This window comes from Macaca nemestrina, chromosome 13, assembly GCF_043159975.1.
Source record: "Macaca nemestrina isolate mMacNem1 chromosome 13, mMacNem.hap1, whole genome shotgun sequence".
Taxonomy (NCBI): Eukaryota; Metazoa; Chordata; class Mammalia; order Primates; family Cercopithecidae; genus Macaca; species Macaca nemestrina.
The window spans coordinates 39,226,227-39,248,236 of NC_092137.1; the positions used below are offsets into that span (position 1 = coordinate 39,226,227).

Consider the following 22,010-nt stretch of genomic DNA (forward strand, 5'->3'; position numbering starts at 1 on the left):
CTGGCCCTTGAGACTCCTGTTTCTTAAAAAAGAAAAAAACAAAAATGGAAGTTTCCTTTTAGGCCATGGTGAAAACTTGAGCAAATTTTGTATTCATATATTTGGTAAAATACAATGTTTTGGACCATTTCTTTAATACACTGCTTTAGATTTCCCCTGTAGCGTGCTTACACATGTTTTATGAGACCCTTGGAAGTATAGCAGCCTTGACGGGGTAGGTGGTGGGGATAGACTCCCTAGAATGTACTTAGAGTTCTAGGTTAAATAACATCAGATTTTATGCCTTATCTTAACTGTGCATATTATTTGGGAACATGTGCTCAACTGTAGTGCAATCTAAAAATATACTCTGTTTCAGCTGGGTACAGTGGCTCACGCCTGTAATCCCAGCACTTTGGAGGCCGAGGCGAGTGGTTTGCCTGAGCTCAGGAGTTCACAAACAGCCTGGGCAACACAGTGAAACCGTCTCTACTAAAATACAGAAAATTAGCCAGGCGTGGTGGTGTGTACCTGTAGTCCCAGCTACTTGGGATGCTGAGGCAGGAGAACTGCTTGAACCCAGGAGGCAGAGGTTGCAGTGAGCCGAGACTGCGCCACTGCACTCCAGCCTGGGCAACAGAGTGCTACTCCGTCTCAAAAAATATATATATATTCTGTTTCAGTTATGTATTGCTGCATAACAAATCATCCCAACATTTAGTGGCTTAAAACAACGATTTATTATTTCTCACAATTCTGTGGTTTGACTAGGCTCAGCTGGACAGTTAACCTATTCCACTTGGTGCTGGCTGGGGACCATTGTTTGGCTATATTTGGCGGGTGGCTGCACGGAGTTGGAAGGTCCAGGAAGGCTTCACTCATGTGTCTGGACCTTTAGTGCTTCTCCAGGGGTCTCTGTCTCTCTCCGTGTGGTAACTTAATAGTCCAGCCTAAGCTCTTTTGCAGCAGGGTAGCTGGCTTTCCCAGAGAGAGGGAATAGAAGCTGCCAGGCCCTCCAAGGGCTAGGTCCAGAAATGGCACAGCATCACCTCTGCTGCATTCTGTGTGCCTCAGGAAATCACAAGGCCAGCTTGGACTCAGGTAGGAACAGAGGAGGGCAACTTCACCTCTTGATAAAAAGAGTGGCAAAGGATCATTGCAAAAGGCATGTAGGCTGGGAGAAATTGTTGCAGTCATCAATAGAAACAATCTACTATGCTCTTTTTAACACAGGCACCATTAAAAGAATAAAAGCAGAAAGATTAGTTAAAAATAAAAGAATTGGAGCATATTTAAATAGTGACCTAATTCATTATTTTATAGTTGTTTTTCTCTCTTTTGATCATTAGTCTGAGTTTGGTCTTCAGCCCTTTTCACCTTTTACAACCCACAACAGAAATCACTGTGATAGCCTGGAAATGAAGATGCAAGAAAATTTCATATCCTGTAGCTTCAGTATTATAAGGGATCAGATAAATATTTTGATAAATTGAAAGAAAAAGAATCTTACAGCCTCAAAGTAAAGTTGTGAAGATTTTCTCAAGGATAAGCATCTAGTTAGTTAGACTGGAAAATATTTTGTTAGTTTTTTCATTTGTAAAAATTTCCAACACAAGGCACACACAAAAAGTTTGCCATGCCAGCCGTTCAGATATTCCAACCAATAGGAAATTAAATAACAAGTTGCGGAATTTACATAGGAAGATGACAGTTTTTCTCATTTAAATACGAAGTATTAGAAAATTAATGAATAGCTGAGTTGAATAGAAATTAGGAGACAGAAATATTTATTTTACTAAAATAAGCTAAAGAACATAGTCAAGTTATACATACAAATATAAAGTCAGCAAAATATTTAATCCCATATGTGGGTTTTCAAAGTATCTTAAGCTAAATTTTTAAAAACCATAATATTATGTATATTTAACATAATAAAACTAAAATTGCTTTTAGTGAATTGTTTCTAGTAGTTTAAATTATGATTAGGCTAATTATCAATGTTAACTAACATATAGCTACAATTTCAAGTGGTTTGAAATATACCTGCTTCTACACAAATATGTTCTAAAATAATAAATGGATATACAGAATCTTCAGTATGACAATATTTAGACATATGGTCTATGAGTTAGTGTTCATAACAGAAAGAAAAATTTTAACTTTAAAAATACAAATCATTTATATGCCTGTTGAGTAGGATTACCAAATCTCAGCTTGAGCAAATTTTGGGGTAAATTAAAAGTTGACTGAACCAGGCCGGGGGAGGTGGCTTATGCTTGTAATCCCAGCACTTTGGGAGGCCGAGGCAGGTGGATCACCCAAGGTCAGGAGCTTGAGACCAACCTGGTCAACATGGTGAAACCCCATCTCTATTAAAAATACAAAATTAGTTGGGTGTGGTGGCTCATATCTGTAATCTCAGCTACTTAGGAGGCTGAGGCAGGATAATCACTTGAACCCGGGAGTTGGAGGTTGCAGTGAGCTGAGATTGCGCTACTGAAACTCCATCTCAAGGCCAGGTGCGGTGGCTCACACCTGTAATCCCAGCACTTTGGGAGGCCGAGGCGGGCGGATCACGAGGTCAGGAGATCGAGATCATCCTGGCTAACACGGTGAAACCCCGTCTTTATTAAAATACAAAACAAATTAGCCGGGCGTGGTGGTGGGCGCCTGTAGTCCCAGCTACTCCGGAGGCGGAGGCAGGAGAATGGGGTGAACCCGGGAGGCGGAGCTTTCGTGAGCTGAGATTGCGCCATTGCACTCCAGCCTGGGCGACAGAGTGAGACTCCATCTCAAAAATAAAAAATAAAAAAGAAACTCCATCTCAAAAAGAAAAAAAAAAAAAGATAGAGAGGCTGAGTCCTTGCTTTTTTTTTTTTTCGAGACAGAGTCTCACTCTGTTGCCAGGCTGGAGTACAGTGGCGTTATCTCAGCTCACTGCAAGCTCTGTCTCCTGGGTTCAAGCGATTCTCCTGCCTCAGCCTCCCAAGTAGCTGGGACTACAGGCACACGCCACCACGCCCAGCTAATTTTTGTATTTTTAGTAAAGACAGGGTTTCACCATGTTGGCTAGGACGGTCTCGATCTGTTGACCTCATGATCTGCCCGCCTCGGCCTCCCAAAGTGCTGGGATTATAAGCATGAGCCACTGCGCCCGGCTTGAGTCCTTGCTTTTGAAACAAAAATGTATACAATTCAGATATATCTGTAAAATTTAATTATCATTTACTGAAACTACTAAAAGTGTTGCTGAAGTTAAAACTTGATTAAATGTTCTTCCTTGATGATATGCATCATTTCCAATTCTTTGATGAAAACGTCAAAGAATGATTACATATTACTCTGCATTTTAAAAACACACCTATTTTATTTTATTAAAATCTAGTGATAATTAGCTTCAAAATCCACTTTCATTTAGAAAATTTAATCTGTGTTAGATGGTTGCCTGTAAATTACTACTCCCAAAGTGCCAAGATTACAGGTGTGCACCACCATGCCTGGCCCTAACTACTACTCTTAAACACCTTTAGTCTTCTACTAAAACAAGAATGAAGTTGTTAATTTTCATATAAAACACACAACTCTCCAGCCTGGAGACTGAGTGAGATGCTGTCTCCAAAGAGCAAACAAACACACACATATGCAGAACATTAACTTGTGAGTGGCATTTTATCTTTATGTCCTGAAAATCTGTATCTTTGTGATGAAGCTAACACTGACTCCCCAGTTTTGTTGCTGTTGTTGTTGTTGTTGTTGTTGTTGTTTTTTGAGACAGAGTCTCGCTCTGTCGCCCAGGCTGGAGTGCAGTGGCCTGATCTCAGCTCACTGCAAGCTCCGCCTCCCGGGTTCACGCCATTCTCCTGCCTCAGCCTCCCGAGTAGCTGGGACTACAGGCGCCCGCCACCTCGCCCGGCTAGTTTTTTGTATTTTTAGTAGAGACGGGGTTTCACCGTGTTAGCCAGGATGGTCTCGATCTCCTGACCTCGTGATCCACCCGTCTCGGCCTCCCAAAGTGCTGGGATTACAGGCTTGAGCCACCGCGTGCGGCGTTGTTGTTGTTTTTGAAACAGAGTCTTGTGCTTGTCGCCCAGGCTAGAGTGCAAAGGCACAATATTGGCTCACTGCAACCTCCGCCTCCCGGGTTCAAGTGATTCTCTTACCTCAGCCTCCCGAGTAGCTGGGATTACAGGTGCCCACCACCACGCCTGGTTAATTTTTGCATTTTTAGTAGAGACGGGGTTTCACCATGTTGGCCAGGCTGGTCTTGAACTCCTGACCTCATGATCTGCCCACCTCGGGCTCCCAAAGTGCTGGGATTACAGACGTGAGCCACCATGCCTGGCCCCCCAGTTTTTTAAGGATATTACTGTTCGCAAAATTTTAGGATTATTCCTCTTCTAGTGGTATTTTTTAATTAAAAAAAAATTTTTTTTTTGAGAATTCTGTGACCAGGATTAGATATCAATGGTGGTAACAAATGACTAAGAAAGTGCTAACTTTTTGGAAAATTGTAATTTTATGGCAAGTAAGCTAAAGGAGCACAAAACATTTTCAGGTCAGGCTCATTCCTGTAATCTCAGCACTTTGGGAGGCCAAGGTGGGTGGATTACTTGAGGTCAGGAGTTCGAGACCAGCCTGGCCGACAGGATGAAACCCCATCTCTACTAAAAATACAAAAATTAGCTGGGCGTGGTGGCACATGCCTGTAATACCAGTTATTTGGGAGGCTGAGGCAGGAGGATCACTTGAACGCGGGAGGTGAAGGCAGCAGTTAACTGAGATTATGCCACTGCATTGTAGCCTGAGTGACAGAGAGAGACTGTCTCACAAAAAAAAAAAAAAAAAAAAAAAAAAGGTTTTCAGAATAACCTTAATTTTGTGGTTGGGAAATCTGCAAGTGCAATGAAGAACCGTGATACACCTAATTTACAAGGAAAAAAACATTACTTTCTGTTTCAACTCTTCATTCCCCGAGAACTTAGTTCTTACCCTTTACTCAATCACCTCCCTAATCCCAAGGATTCAAAAGCTTCTTGAATACAACTTTTCAGCAATTCAGTCTAGTTAAAGTAATCTTCGGAAAGTGATCTCCTAAAAGGGCTTTGTGGTTGGGGCAAGTTGGAAAAATTACATTCAAATATCACCAGGACTGAAATAGAGACCAAAGACACAGCCCAAGCACACAGGCTTCCAGGGCTGAGAGAGGTCTAATGAAATGTCCTTTATGTTGGAGCTCTAAGAATAAGCAAAGTCTGCATTTTGAATGGCCTGAAAATACTGTGAAAGCAAACAAACTAAAAAAACAAACAAATAAAAAACTGTTTGGAGACTCTCAAGTACGTGTGTGTGGAAAGTCTGAGGAAACTAAGGTGGGAAGAGGCCACGAAGAGGCAGAGCACAGAGGAGTGTTGGGGCAGCGTCACTCAGCATGATGATGGCGCAGTACTTGGACAGAATCAGGAAGGAGCTACATAAACAAATTAAAAGGCTTGAAAGTTGGCATAAGTGAGACAGAACCCGGGTGATCCAGAAACTGCACAAGAGCCTAATAGAAACTCATAATTACGGGATCAAGTAGGCTTCTGTGAAGAGTCTGGGACAAGACTATTTGCTAAAGATAAGTCTTATAAAATGCATTACACAGGCTGGGCGCCGTGGCTCACGCCTGTAATCCTAGCACTTTGGGAGGCTGAGGCAGGCGGATCATGAGGTCAGGAGTTCAAGACTAGCCTGGCCAACATGGTGAAAACTCATTTTTACTAAAAATACAAAAAAAAAAAAAATTAGCTGGGCATGGTGGCACACACCTGTAATCCCAGCTACTAGGGAGGCTGAGGCAGGAGAATCGTTTGAGCCCAGGAGGCAGACGTTGCAGTGAGCTGAGATCGCACCACTGCACTCCAGCCTGGGCATGACAGGGTGAGACTCTGTCCCCCCCCCAAAAAAAGAAAAAGAAAAATGGCATTGCACAATTTGGGAACCAGATGCTGAAGAGCAACTGTTGTCCATGGGCTGAAGGGTGTGAGAGAATTTGTGTGGCATAGAGGTGAGAGATATGTACTTGAAACAGGAAGGAATTACAGCTTGAGACTTGGGACCCTGGGCAACGCAGGCAGCAGCAGTGCTATGCTGTGGCCTGGGCCACCCAGGGACAATTAAACAGGCATATGGCATCAGAAACTGATTTTTCTTTTCTTGTCTTTTCTTTTTTTTTTAGATGGAGTCTTGCTCTGTCGCCCAAGCTGGAGTGAAGTGGTGTGATCTTGGCTCACTACAACCTCTGCCTCCTGGGTTCAAGTGATTCTCCTGCCTCGGCCTCCTGAGTAGCTGGGATTACAGGCACCCACCACCACACCAGGCTAATTTTTGTATTTTTAGTAGAGACATGTTTCACCATGTTGGCCAGACTGGTCTTGAACTCCTGACCTCAAGTGATCAGCCTGCCTCAGCCTCCCAAAAGTGCTGGGATTACAGGCATGAGCCACTGTGCCTGGCCTGTTTATTTGTCTTCATGGTAATATGACTCTATTACAGCATTTTTCTAAGCATTAGCTGTTCTCTCCTGTCCCCTCGCCAGTGACACCTAAATGATGGATTTGTCTGAGGAAAAAAATGAAAAAAAGAAATGCTAGTTTGAATTAATTTTTTAATGCAAGCAAAAATAAGGAAAGACAGTCACCCCACCATCCCTGCCAAAAACTTCGTTGTTATTTGAAACATAATTACAAGCAAAATGGGCAATGGAATGCTGTCTTATTTTCTGCATGTGTATGTGTATATCATATTTTGTATGCATATATATATGCATAAATATATTATCTATATAGATACATAATATATAGAGATATATATTTAGGAGAGCTACAGCAGTATGAGTGGTTTGATAATAAGAAGGCTTAAATGAAAAATATTATGAAAGCTAAAAATAAATTGTTCAGCAAAGTTGCCTTTTATCTTTTATTTCTCATTTTCGTAATATCATCCGATTAAAAATGCAAGAAACCGGCTGGGTGTGGTGGGTCACGCCTGTAATCCCAGCATTTTGGGAGGGCGAGGCAGGGAGACTGCTTGAGCCCAGGAGTTTGAGATCAGCCTGGGCAATATAGCAAGACCTTTTCTCTACAAAAAATTAGCTGGGGCCGGGCGCAGTGGCTCACACTTGTAATCCCAGCACTTTGGGAGGCCGAGGCAGGTAGATCACAAGGTCAGGAGATGGAGGCCATCCTGGCTAACACAGTGAAACCCCGTCTCTACTAAAAATACAAAACAATTAGCCGGGCGTGGTGGCAGGTGCCTGTAGTCCCAGCTACCGGGGAGGCTGAGGCAGGAGAATGGCATGAACCTGGGAGGCGGAGCTTGCAGTGAGCAGAGATTGCACCACTGCACTTCAGCCTGGGAGACAGAGTGAGACTCCATCTCAAAAAAAAAAAAAAAAAAAAAAAAAAATTAGCTGGGCGTGGTGACATGTACCTGTAGTCCCAATTACTTGAGAGGCTGAGGCAGGAGGATTGCTTGAGCCCAGGAGGTCGAGGGTGCAGTGAGCCATGATTGCACCACTCCAGCCTTGGTGACAGAGTGAGACCTTGTCTCAAAAAGAAAAAAAGCAAGAAACATACCAATCTGAAAAGGCATATTCCTGATAACAACATGAAAATAAGAAGGCCTTAACAGGTTATATTTACACTAAGAATGTAAAATGGCCAGATCAGATCAGCTCACTTAAAAAGTCCTTCCTGTCTGGGATTACAGGCATGAGCCTGTAATCTTTGGGAGGCTGAGGTGGGAGGATCACTTGAACTCAGGTGTTAGAGACCAGCCTAGGCAACATAGCTAGACCTTGTTTCTACAAAACAAGTTAGAAATTAGCCAGGTGTGGTGGTGCCCGCTGTAGTCCCAGCTACGGGCTGAGGTGGGTGGATCACTTGAGCTGGGGAGGTGGAGGTTGCAGGGAGCTGTGGTTACACCACTGCACTCCAGCCTGGGTGACAGAGCAAGACCCTGTCTCAAAAAAAAAAAAAAAAAAAAAAAAGAAATCCTTCCCTTGAACAAAAAACTATTGTTTAGATGTCATAATTCCTTATGAAATGGATGCTTCTACATAACTGAATGAGATTCTCTGGGAGTTTATGTGTTTCTAAGTGCAGAAGACTTTTAGACATGAACATAGGATTTATGTTTCTTCACTAACAATATATCCTTAACTCTTGGTTCTGGACACAGAAAATTTCTGGAATAAAGTGTATTTGCAGAATTTGACAACCATCAAGTATGCCAGACACGGGAGCAGAAATGAGTTAATAAAATATTCTTAATTTTTCTTGATAGGAATATCACTGATAGTGCCTTTTTGCCTAACAGTGATAGCCCTATGCTATTATTTTATATGAGTTCCTTGTTAGAAAACTAAAAGTACTTTTAAATATTCTGCATCATTTTTGATGTCCAGGATAAAAGGCACCTACTACCATGCTGTAAAATTTATAATTTTAAGTATATATTTACAAATACATGTATATACATATATGTATATATGTATGTATGTCAAGTTTAGTTGGGTAAATATCCCAAAGTAAATTCAGCTCAGTTATTGAGGGGTTTGTTTTGCTTTGTTGTTTTGTAAGAGATATGAAATGATATTAACTGAAAGATAATCTTCCTGCTCTTGTGTTTACAAACCAACCTGATTACGACACATTGACTAGTTTTGGGCTGCACAATTTCATAGAGGCTATGGATGCGAATGTTTGCAAGAGAGGACTGGCAATGAGCTATTTAGACAACACACCCCAGAGGATCGGCTTGGGTCCTGAGATGATTTAGACAGGAGGAGAAAAGGATAAGAAATGGTGATATAGCAAAGGACAACAGACAATTATCCGAGGGCATTACTGATGAGGATGGCAATTCCTTGTCATTGGTCCACTGTTTGCTATGTATTGGAATTTGTATGTAATTTTCTCTAGCTTGCTTTAAAAATAGAATCATCAATGCCTCATGAGACAGACAAAGGAGAGCCTGCCGTGGAATCTAGAGATAAACCTGAATGACCTTTCAAGGTTCCCTTTCTACACCAATGTGAAAACACAGAATAAGATACCAGCATTACTCAACAGACCTGGTTACAATAAGTGTGAATTACAATGCAGGAACATATGTCATTTCTTACACAAACAGTGAGGCAGGCTATCTGATATTGCTTTAAGAAATTATGTGGTCAGCTGAAGCAAGATGACACATGTAAATCTTTTTCATAAATCAAAGTATAAGCTCACAAATTCTCCATATAAATAGCCTCAGGAGGGGCTGCTCTGATGAAATTGAAAATGTCTCTTCCATATGTACAGTTTTAGGCTTTATAACATTTAAAGAAAATATTCTAAAAGATAAAGTTGGCATGTAAAAGCACGGGGAAAGGAATCAGCAATGATTGGAGCAAAACAATTCTAGAAGGCATCTTAATTTTCATATGGCTCATTTGCATTTGAAACACTGTGAATTCCTATCTCACTTGTACAAAATGTGTACATATTAAATTACTTTGCACTTGAAAGAACATTTTCCTAAATGTTTGGAAGATGATCAAATTTTAACTGGAGGACTTGTTTTCTTCCATCAGGTGTGGGGGAGATGTGGCTTCCTGGTATGAGAGGCAACAGTTGATTCTAATAGCAGAACAAGACAAAAAATAAGAAAGTAAATTGAAAACAATTCTTATTTGTACAATTTGATTTAAAGATGATAAGACAAGTGGATACTTATGGTACAAAGATGTCAAAATACATCAATTTTAAAATTAAGTAGGGTTACCTTTCCAAAAATTGAGATTTTCTGATACCTGAAAATTAGGTTCTATTACTTATTCTAGGATACCCATGGATATACTATTATTTATTTCAGTACACTTAATCTGAGTATCTAGTCAATGTTTAAGAGGTAGATGCCCATCAGCTACTATACAATAATTCCAGGAGACTACACAATACCCATCTCAAAACAAATTTTTGTTTTTTGGACACCAGTTCACTCTGTTTCAGCCTGTTGCGCAGGCTGGAGTGCAATGGTGCAATCTCAGCTCACTGCAACCTCTGCCTCCAGATTCAAGCGATTCTTGTGCCTCAGCCTCCCAAGTAGCTGAAATTACAGGCATGAGCGTCCATGCCCAGCTAATTTTTGCATTTTTGATAAGGACAGAGTTTCACCATGTTGGCCAGGCTGGTCTTGAACTCCTGACCTCAGGTGATCCACCTGCCTCAGCCTCCCAAAATGCTGGGATTACAGGCGTGGGCCACCCACCTGGCCTCAAATTTTTAATAGCTAGGATATTGGCAGAACAGCAAAGGCTTAAAACCTCTTTACTATCAACTTTAAACATTATTTAGTTCTTAAGGAAACCACAATGAATGAAAATATTTTTTTCTGTAACATTTGTTTTCTGCCATGGTAAAATGTCTAGGATTCAGGTGTGTCTTCTGAAGGAAAACCAGAACTTGAAAGGCACCCCTGTCTTTCTTTTGGTCTGGCTCCCTGGGCACCTCACTTGAAGGAGAGAGCTGTTTAGGACTGGCCTCATGTGTGTGCTACAGGGGGGCCCACCATGCAGAGGTGGATAGGATGCAGTTTACAGAGGATGGAGAACATGGGCTGATCTCTGTAAATGAGCATCTCTAGGTACATGCTGCCCTTTGTGTTTCTTTCCTTTTGTTGCCTCTGGGCCTTTTGGAAGGCCTTGTTCACAGTCCCTGATCTGTATCAGCTGGGTTACAGGCATTGAACGAAAGGGTAGCACAGCTGTAAACCCAAGCAGAGAGCTGGAGCTGTGAAGGGAGAGCAGCACCCAACCCCCTCGAGGCAAGGCGAGGTCCGTGACAGATTCCCAGGGAGACAGTGACTAGGGGAACCAGGAGGGCAGCGGGGGCAGCTGACACTGTGCACCCTCCCAGGCCAGTGTGGGGGGGAATCCGGTGAGGTGTTTTTTTTTTGTTTTTTGAGATGGAGTCTTGCTCTTGTTGCCCAAGCTGGAGTGCAGTGGCATGATATTGGCTCACTGCAACTCTGCCTCCCAGGTTCAAGCAAGTCTCCTGCCTCAGTCTCCCAAGGAGCTGGGATTACAGGCACCCGCCACCATGCCCGGCTAATTTTTGTATTTTTAGAAGAGACAGGGTTTTGTCATGTTGGCCAGGCTGGTCTCAAACTCCTGACTTCAAGTGATCTGCCCACCTCGGCCTCCCAAAGTGCTGGGATTACAGGCGAGAGCCACTGCGCCAGTTGAGATGTTTTTAACAGGAGAGTGTCCTTTTACACGCAATTCACACTGTCTTTCAGATTGCTGCCTCAGCAGTCTTTATTTAATTTTTTTGTTGTTATTTAAGTATAAGCTGCATTGGGCTTGATTTGCAAACATTTAATAGTAAAAGGTAAAATGGCCCATGTAATCAAAATATGGATACCTGGAGATTTTGGATACACAGAACTGATTTAACATTTCATCTTCTTGATTAGTTTGATTTTTCTCTCCCAACAAACTTCTATTTTAACTATGAAAAGGTTGGGAAAAGCCAACACTTTCTTCCTTTATGGAAAACATGCTAATGAGAAGACAGATGACTGAAAATTAGATTGAAGATGAAAGATTAAGCAAATGCAAACTGTGAAAATTGCTAGCCTCTGATAAATTGGAAATTACCAACTTGGTTTATTATTAGGCAATGTTCGTCTACTTATTTATTTTAATAATATTAAGGACCTTCTATGGGTCAGATACTGTTTTAGGTGCTGGGTTTACAAGGTGAGAAAAAGCCCTGAACCAAAACAAACCTATTTCCATGGAGTTTATGGTTTAACTTCAAAGTTTTCTGAAAGCAAGTGAAGGACAGTCACCTGATAAACTGCAGAATTAATATTTGTCATAAGAGTCACCGTACTGTTCTGCAATACTGGCCCATTGGATAGAATTTGTTTCCCAGATGTCTGGGTTTCATTCCTTTGTAGCTGGCAGATCTTGGTTTTGAGAAAAAGCCTAGGAAAGGCAGACTTAGGTGCCTGCCGTGGGTGAAAAGATGGAAGAGTCAAGTTACCTTTATTGCACATCTGGAGGCTACAGAAAGGCACTTGGATTCCTTTGCAATGCTGGCAAAACTCAGTCCTGTTGGAATCAGCGTTTGATTGTATGAAGCTGTTATATTACGGGTATACAATCTTGTGGGTGGTATATCCAATCAGAGCAGCCAAACAGTTGTGTAACGATTTGATTCAAGTGTGTTTGGAATAAGGTTTTGTAATAATAATCTTGATATTTTCATAGTTCTATGGTTTTATTACATCAATTACCAATATTTATTAAGCTAGACAAATACAACTACACCAGTACAAACGAAAGGTCTTGGTGTCCACCTTGTCTCACTTTGAAAGGCAGACAAACAAAAACAAAAAAGGAATTCTTTTTATAGCACTTTAACTTTTGAGCGGAAGTACCTGCTGGCGTCTGCTGTTTCTTCCTTCATTACGCGCTTTTCTTTTAATTTGGTCCTCGTGAAAAGAATCAAAGTAGGAGCTCTCCAGGAGTTGGGAACAGGTTGATCTGTCATCTGGATTCATCTTCAGACACCCCTTTGGAGGAAGAGAATCACAAAGAAGATATTGAGGGAGGGGCTTATTTTGTTACCATGCCCATAAACTGAGTAATAACTTGTTAGGATAAATATGAGTTTAGAAAATCTTCAAGTTTGTGTATTATCAAGTAGTTGGAGCTTGTTAATAGGATTGCTCTTCTTTTTGCTACTTCAAGGTCTTTTGAGGGCAGAATGAATGGATGGTCAGTGTCTCTCTGAAAGAGGCCGCCTGTAGATCTGGTGTTCCCACCAATGACATTGTAAAATCACTACTGAAAGCAAATTGTTTGCAGCAGTCTGCAGAGTGTAGTCCCTGGACTAAAAACATCAGCGTCGCAGGAACTTGCTAGAAACGCGAAGTCTTGGGTCCTACCCCCCGCCTGCCAAAGGGAATCGAAGCACTGGAGGTGCGGCCTGGCAGTTTGTGTTTGACAAGCTCTCTGGGTGATTCCGATGCCCATATGCTCAGGTTTGAGAACATCTGGGTTAAGGAGATGGCTGAGGAAGTGAGAACCTCAGTCATGAGAGTGAACCTAAAACAAGGAGAAATGAATGGACTATATATTCATATAAAAATAACTACAGGCAAAACAGAAAAGGTGACATGATGACCCTTCTATATTTGAGACCATTAGAAGCCTCTAGGTTGGCTTCTGAGAGTGGGGAGGAGTATCACAGCAGAGGGGTCTGTGGGGGTCCTGACACAAAGAGGTTTTCTCTGAGAAACACTAACACTCCAGCCAGACAGTGGGACTTTGCCCATCAATAAACACAGATTATGATCCATAAACAGTAGCTTTAAGCCAGACCTGGTGGCTCATGCCTGTAATCCTAGCACTTCAGGAGGCCAGAGGTCTAGACCAGACTGGGTAACATAGTGAGACCCCATCTCTCCTACATTTGCATTTTTAAAAGGAGCAGCTTTACAATACCCAGGCACAGATGACCTGACAATTATTGCCTTCCATCCATAAGAGAGAAATAAGGCTCACCACCGTCACAAACATTGTTTTGAGACATTCTGAAGCCCAGACAATTGCATTGCCTGAGGCTGCCCCAGCCGGGCACTGCCCTGTGGTGTCTGTTCCTCCCTGACACCAGCTGACCTCAGATCTCTGAGATCCCTGAAGCTGCCTGCCCGTAAGCAGTAGCACCTGGCCCTTGGCGAGCGATCTGATTAGTCCTGTTCTTCAAGAAACAATCCTGCTCAGCAAAACTAGACTTACCTGTCCCTCCATGTCTACTGCCTGGTCCAAGCAAATGACCCCTAATTAATGACCCATGCCATATATCAGCCCCAGCTGCCGAAGCATTCTCCTCAAACCCTAATACTGTCAGGGCTATAACCAGGACAGAAAAACTTTTTTTTGTTTGTTTTTTTGAGACAAAGTCTCGTTCTGGCTGTCAGCCAGGTTGGAATGCAGTGGCGCCACCTCGGCTTACTGCAAGCTCCGCCTCCCGGGTTTGAGCGATTCTCATGCCTCAGCCTCCCAGATAGCTAGAATTACAGGCATGCACCACCATGCTGAGTACATTTTTGTATTTTTAGTAGAGACAGGTTTACCATGTTGGCCAGACTGGTCTCAAACTCCTGACCTCAAGTAATCTGCCCGCCTCGGCCTCCCAGTGCTGGAACTACAGGCGTGAGCCACTGCACCCGGCCAGAAAGACTATTTTGAATACAGACTGTGATAGCCTCTATTTCTTTATCACTCAATTCTGGTTTTTGCTTCCACTGTTCCATTAAAGTGGCTCTCGTTATTAACACCTCTGACCTCTACTTCCATAGCCTTCAACCGATCATGTGTTTTGAATTCTGTCTCCTCAATAGTATTAGACACTACTGACCAAGCCCTCCTTGAAACTTTGTTTCTCTTTGGCTTCTCTAATCTCTCACTTTCCTTGCTCCTCTCTCCTGGCCACTCCTTTTCAAACCAGCCTTTGCTAGTTTACCTTCTTCTCCACGATGGCTGGATAAAGTTCCTCAAGGCCAAATCCTAGCCACCCCTTTTTTTCTCATCTATTCTTGGTTTCTAGGTGATCTCTTTGCTGCCGATGGCTTCAATTATCAAAGTTTACCAGAGATTTCCACATCTACAATTCCATTCCAGACCTCCCCTAGGAACTCCAGACCTGCAGGCGCAACTGCTTACTTAACATCTGTCTCAAGGTCACTGTTGTGGGTTGAATTGTGTCGCCACAAAAATATATATGTTGAAGTTCTAACTCCCAGTACCTCAGAATGTTACCTTATTTGGAAATAAGGTCTTTGCAGAAGTAATTTGTGAAGACAAGGTCATAATGGCATGGAGTAGACCCCCTAACCCAATTATAATTGGTTTCCTTATAAGAAGAGGGAAGATGGCATAGACAGACACACAGAGTGAATGCCATGCTATGACGGAGGTAGAAATTGGAGTTACATTGTCCCAAGTCAAAGAATGCCTGGGGCTACCAGAAGCTGGAAGAGGCAAGGAAAGACCCTTGCCAAGAGTTTTCAGAGAAAGCCCGGACCTGCCAACACCTGAAAAACCAATACAGGCACTGTATCCTTGCCACCTCTTCTACTTTATTCCCCATATATCAGTCATAATTAAGTCCTATCAGTTTTCCTTTCAAATATATCTTGAATTTATTCACGTTTAATTTAATTTAATTTTAGAGATGAGGTTTCACTGTCGCCCAGGCTAGAGTGCAGTGGCACAATCATGGCTCACTGTGGTCTTCAACTCCTGGGCTCAAGCAATCCTCCTGCCTTAGCCTCCCAACTAGCTGGGACTAAAGGCAAGTGCCACCATTCCCGGATAATTTTTATTAATTTTTTGTGTTTTGTAGAGATAGGGTCTGACTTTGTCCAGGCTGGTCTCAAATGCCTGGGCTCGAGTGATCCTCCTGCCTTGGACTCCCAAAGTGCTAAGATTACAGGCATGAGCCACCATGCCCAGCCTCATTCACTCATTCATATTTTTATATGGGCTTTCAAAACTATTGAAATCTAGTCCATCACTAAATACCTATGAATTTTCATTTTAAAGAACATTTTTAGATTCTTAGAAGACACTACTAATGCCGAGCTCCCTCCATGGAGTCTGAGCGGGAACAATGTCCTGCTTGATTAGTTCTGAAGCACTAAGATGAACTGAGTAGAACTGAGGCTTCTGAGCCTTTGCCTGCCTGGATTAATAACTTTCTGTATATCAAGAAGCTGATGGATTAATCAGAGGTGTTCCCTGTAGACATGCTCCTGACCCAGAAAACGTCTTGAAGATGGGAGATGAGAAATCAAAACTGTAAAGTCCAAGTCAGGATCCTTTTCTTAAGTCCAAACTTCAAATTTCACAGAAAACGCTCCAATAAAATTTCCAATAGTCTATAGTCTCCTTTTTGATGACTAGCTTAAGCTGATATAGTGATAGGATAGTCATGACTATGGAAATAAATGAGTAATAAATAAGAAAGATTGTGCTCATGGTCTCATTTTAAACCTAATGAAGAGAATACAAAAGACCTGCCATAGATTGGCCACTGCACGCCACCGCTCCCCTTGACTCCGCCATTGCCCAATACGTCATCCACCTGAGCAGTTCCCTGCATAGGTTACGATTCGGTCCCATGGGATAAACACCAGTTATGGCAGCCAGTACTTATTTGCTGTTAAAAATGTCCTGGGCCGGGTACAGTGGCTCACGCTTGTAATCTCAGCACTTTGGGAGGCCGAGGTGAGTGGATCATGAGGTCAGGAGATGGAGACCATCCTAGCCAACATGATGAAACCCCGTCTCTATTAAAAATACAAAAATTAGCCCAGTGTGGTTGTGCGCGCCTGTAGTCCCAGCTACTCGGGAGACTGAGGCAGGTGAATCGCTCGAACCCAGTTGGCGGAGGTTGCAGTGAGCAGAGAACTCCAGCCTGGGAGACAGAGCAAGACTCTGTCTCAAAAAAAAAAAAAAAAAAAAAAAAAAAAAAAAAAAAAGGATGTCTCAACTGCAAAGAATTAAAGTGTTCTTTCATCTACCATGGGGCAGGAGTCTATAAGATAAGGTGTGACCCATGTAATAGCACAATTCTTGATGCACTGAGAGGATTCTTGGGCCTTAGGTTGATACTTATGGGTCTAAATAAAATAGTTGAGTAACAAACCTAGCTTCATCTAAAAGCTTAGGCAGCCAACCAGGGCTCTTCATCTTTGGAGATGAGGACGGGGAACTTGTCCTACATCTTGCAGTTTTCATGCCCCAGAGTTGCCTTCGAGGGAACCACAGGTCGTCTCTGGCTTCCATCTGAGAATTGGTTGGGCTTGCAGTGCTTGATGCCTCCCTTCTCCCTTGCAGGTTTTGCTAAATTGCAGGTGGGTCAGAACCACCTGTCAAGAACAAGGTCAGGGAATTGGGCTTCTAGGACAGGACCTGCTGAGTGCTGGATGAAGGCAGGTCTGGGCAGTAAGACAGGACAGATGGCAGCTGAGGTCAGGTGGAGCAATGGTATGGGGAGTCTGAGAGCACAGGGGTATCTGGCTCTGACTCTCAGGAGGACTCAGGTTGAAGCACTCCAGCACTCTGGATAGCACCATGGCAGTGATCAGCACTCCCACAAAGGCTGGTCTACAAAGTTGACTCTAGGTCATCCAAATGGCCCCACTGTCTAGATCAGATGAGTCTTAAACTGAGTTGTTGATCGTAATCACCTAAGGGCATGTTTAAAGATACACATGCCAAGGTCCCACTCATGAAAATTCTCCTTCTCAATCTGAGGCTAGATACCGGAATCCATATTTTTCAAAAGCTCCCAGGCCATTCAGATGAATAGCCACATTTGGAAGACACTGCTGTAGACAGAACTTAATTGACTGTTAAAGATAGATACCCTCTCCAGTATCCTCATACCCATTGTCCAATGAGCTTTTGGTATATACAATGGATGGCAGGGTCACACACCTTCTGGTGTGGCTTCATTTGGTCAAGCATGAATGGCAGACTAGGCAGAGGTAAGTTTCTTCTGCTTTTTATTTGAATCTGTCCTTGGTTTGACCATCTCTCATAGGCCTAGTGCAGGAGCTAGGTCTGGTGTCTGCATGGCTCTGATTTTGCCTCATCTACTAATGTTAATAGATATGTTAGAACAATGACTGCTTTAACCACTGATGTCCCTTTAACTGGGATTATTTTACAGTTCTTTATCATTTTCAATGACTACATCCTATTTTGGCATTATTTAATCCACTTTCCACCCCTCCTCAAATTACCAGCTTCAGTCATTACAATTTATAGCTAATAAGAGTTATAATTGATTCTTAAGTACCTTCATGAAGTTCAGAGCCACAGGATGAGCATCTGAGAACTTTTCCTCAAGAGTTTCCTGAAAAACAAAGTTAAAACATTCAATATTACATAACAACAAAGTAATTGTGTGTGTGTGTGTGTGTGTGTGTGTATGTGTGTATTTACAGACAGGGTCTCCCTCTGTCTCTCAGGCTGCAGTGCAGTGGCATGATCATAGCTTACTCTAACCTTGAACTCCTGGGCTCAAGAGATTTTTCCACCTCAGCCTCCTGAGTATCTAGGACTATAGGTGGGTGCCACCACACCCAGCTAATTTTTTATTTTTTTGTAGAGATGGGGTCTTGCTATGTTGCATGAGCTGGTCTCAAACTTCTGGCTTCAAGTGATTCTTCTGCCTCAGTCTCCCAAAGTGCCGGGATTATAGGGGTGAGCCAGCTCACCTGGCCTATATTTTGAATATATTAGTAATAACAACACTTTAAAGAAAGACCCTCTAGTAGGTTAGATAATTCATTTTAAATATATTTTTTAAAAATCATGCTTTTATATAATTGTACACTGTAAAGATCTGAAATACATAAAATGAAGTTATTTTCTTAATTTCACAATGTCTTGCAGTTGATGCTGGGTGAATGTGGGTCCCAAATGCTCCCATCTGAAATCCCACAACAGTGCCGTAAAATCTGTGCCTGATCTACTTCTAAGGATGTTTTCGAGTATTCACGAAAATACCTTGGACTACATGCATAAGAACACTACAGAAACCAAAAGAATGAAAAACACAACATTCAGAATGATGAGGAAGGAAGGGGATGGAGATGCCTGAAAGATAACGGTGGGAAACTTAAGACACTTAAATTTGTTGTAGTTTATTCTTTAAACACATGTTATATAAATATTCCTTTGTAACCTTTAACCTTGCAGTTCAGCCTTTAACCTTGTATTACATTTGTTAAAGGTTTTAACAAAGACAATAAAAAAGAAAACCAGTATATAAATCAAGACATTATATGAAATAATTGATTTAAAATGAACAGGGTGTCTAGAGATGGTTGGGATCATTTGGAGCTCAGGTTATTTGGACAGTTCACACCTATCACAGATCATGATTTGCCTTCTCAGAGTTTTTCCCATCCGCACATGGTTCTGACTCCAGCACAGCTGGAGTGTGGACACATGCTTTTCCCGGCAGTTTTTTCTTTTATAGGCAGATTCTGGACCATATGGAGCTTTAAAGAGCATAGCCTGAACTTAGGTAACACACACAGGAAGTCAATGTCTTCAGAGGGTAAGAGAGAGAGTCAAGTGGTCATTGATACGTTTTCAAATAAAGGCAAAGACCATTGCAAGAGTAGAGAGATGATCCCTGTGATTTGGAGTTTAATGAGTACAATGGGGATCATTTTGTAAAACAACCACCCGTGTAAAAATATATGTGGTGAAAAAAGCTTTTGATTGATTTGAGTTTTGTTTTACAAGCCGAAAAAATTTTAAAATGCATTTTTGTCAAAATGAATAAGACTACTATAAGTAGTCTTTATGAGAATATAACTATTTAAGGGAAAATTCTCCTAAGGCTCTGACCAATGGATTAAAAGTATGTCGTATCTAAGATACTAAATATACTTTCACTTTAAATTTAACATTAATTTTTGAATAGTTAAGACAAGTAAACATTTAAAGCATTTTTCCTGGCTCATTGTAATGTAGTTTTCATATAGTTTCTTCAATATATGAGATATGGTTTGGCTCTGTGTCCCCACGCAAATCTCATCTCAAATTATAACCCCCATGTGTTGAGAGAGGGAGGTGATTGGATCATGACGGGGGTTCCTCCATGCTGTTCTCATGATAGTAAGGGAATTCTTACAAAATCCGATGGTTTCAAAAGTGGCAGTTTTCCCTTGTGCCCTCACCTCTCCAGCCACCTTGTGAAGAAGGATATGTTTGCTTCCCCTCCTGCCATGATTGTAAGTTTCCTGAGGCCTCCCCAGCCATGCAGGACTGTGAATCAATTAAACCTCTTTCCTTTATAAATTACCCAGTCTCAGGGAAGTTCTTTACAGCAGTGTGAAAACAGACTAATACACTGTGTCAATATGTCACAAGAAGCCAAAACCACAAATATTAAAAAAGAAACAGCCCGGGCATGGTGGCTCCTATGAGTAATTCCAGCATTGGGGAAGCTGAGGTGGGAGGATCACTTGAGTCTCGGAGGTTGAGGCTGTAGTGAGCCATGACCTTGCCACTGCACTCCAGCCTTGGTGATAGAGTGAGATATCATCTCTAAATAAATAAATAAATAAGAAACAACTACCTCTTTAAAGAAAGCAGCAACACAAGTAATAAAATATTCAAGATAGAGCAGTTTACCGTATCTTCTGGTTCAGGTATACTGATGCCGTGGAAAAACCGGTTACTTTTAAAGATTGATTGATGTCTTGGGATTAATTTTCCTGTAAAATACAAACCACATAATTCATCATAAATTTGGCAAAGAATAATCAAGTGTTTAAATGGTTAATGCCTGAAGGCCAGGTGTAATCCTGAAGGATTACAGGCTCACACCTGTAATCCCAGCACTTTGAGAGGCCAAGGCAGGTGGATCACTTGATGTCAAGAGTTCGAGACCAGCCTGGTCAACATGGCGAAACCCCGTCTTTACTAAAAATACAAAAATTAGCCGGGCATGGTGGTCAGTGCCTGTAATCCCAGCTACTCAGGAGGCTGAGGCAGGAGAATCGCTTGATCTTGGGACGCAGAGGTTGCAGTGAGCTGTGATCATGGCACTGAACTACAGCCTGGGCAACAGAGCAAGACTCCATCTCAAAACAAAAACAAAACAAACAAAAAAGACAAAAAACAGGGTTAATGCCTGAAGTGCAGGTGTGAAAGAAATATTGTGCCTGATTGGTCCCTCCAGAGATGAGAGGAATGGGATTCTGCAGACGTATGCCTTCTCAGGTAAGGGCAGTTCTCCCAAACCAGTCTCTTCGTCACATGTGGTCACCATTCAGCCTCCATCAAAAGGTGAAGACTGGGCGCGTTGGCTCGTGCCTGTAGTCCCAGCACTTTGGGAGGCCGGGGGAGGTGGATCACAAGGTCAAGAGCTCGAGACCATCCTGGCCAACATGGTGAAACCCTGTCTCTACTAAAAATACAAAAAATTAGCTGGGCGTGGTGGTGCGCACACCTATAGTCCCAGCTACTTGGGAGGCCGAGGCAGGAGAATCGCTTGAATTTGGGAGGCAGAGGTTGCAGTGAGCCGAGATCGCACCGCTGTACTCCAGCCTGGTGACAGAGTGACAGTCCATCTCAAAAAAAAAAAAAAAAAAAAAAAAAAAAAAAAAAAAAAAAGACAAGGTGAGAGAATGGTTCTACAGTCTTTACACACATTATCTCATTTAATCTCATAAATGAGATTTGATGAGACTTCATCTCATAATCTCAAGACAATAGTTGTTATTTATTTATTTTGAGACAGGGTCTCTCTCTGTTGCCAAAACTGGAGTGCAGTGGCACAATCATGGCTCACTTCAGCCTCGATCTCCCAGTCTCAAGCAATCCTTCACCTCAGCCTCCCGAGTAGCTGGGACTACAGGTATGCGCCATCATGTCCAACCAATTTTTAAAATTTTTTTGTAGATATGGGGTCTGCCTATGTTGTCCAGGTTGGAGTAGTTGCTATTTTAAATCCCTATTGTTCCAATGAGGAAAATGAGGTTCAGAGAAGTGTAATAACTTGTCCAAGATCACACAGTAACCTAACAGATCCAGGATTTAAACTCAGGTCCGTAATGCAAATTTCCAGAATCTTCTCAGGGAATGAATCAGACAAAGTGGGGCCGGTAGTGGTACTCTACCCCACATTTTTCATGCTGCAGAATTTTCCATAATACGTTGGAACTGAACAGGGATCTGTCCAGCAGCCATGCTGCCAGGAGAGCCCGTGGGAAGGAATTAACAAATTCTCATTTTATGTGTAGACATATCACTTTCTTTGCATCTATGCTGTTGGCATGAAGCTGTGGCTCACTTTTCAGGTTATGCTGACACATAATGAAAGCTCACGAAAGAAACCCTTGGAGTCCCATTCCTATTCTGCACTTACCTGGCTATGCAACTTCAGGCCAATCATGGAAGC

At 42.2% G+C, this 22,010-nt stretch overlaps 1 protein-coding gene across 5 annotated transcripts in view; it reads right to left on the reverse strand.

Moving 5' to 3' along the window:
- Positions 1 to 8,000: 8,000 nt before the first annotated feature.
- The window catches only part of LOC105464892 (cyclin dependent kinase like 4), a 78,319-nt gene continuing 64,309 nt past the window's right edge, over positions 8,001 to 22,010 (reverse strand). For 2 of the 5 annotated variants that reach the window (XM_011713013.3, XM_011713014.3), the window contains exons 7-10: positions 20,240 to 20,322; positions 17,886 to 17,942; positions 12,451 to 12,585; positions 8,003 to 9,641 (exon numbers count right to left, since the gene is read on the reverse strand). In XM_011713013.3, the coding sequence (XP_011711315.2) occupies positions 9,540 to 9,641; positions 12,451 to 12,585; positions 17,886 to 17,942; positions 20,240 to 20,322 (377 nt within the window). In that variant the 3' untranslated portion in view covers positions 8,003 to 9,539. Of the gene's footprint in view, positions 9,642 to 11,664; positions 12,019 to 12,450; positions 12,586 to 17,885; positions 17,943 to 20,183; positions 20,323 to 22,010 lie in introns of those variants that run through there. The other 3 variants (XM_011713015.3, XM_024787720.2, XM_071076591.1) reach the window with 3 other exon arrangements.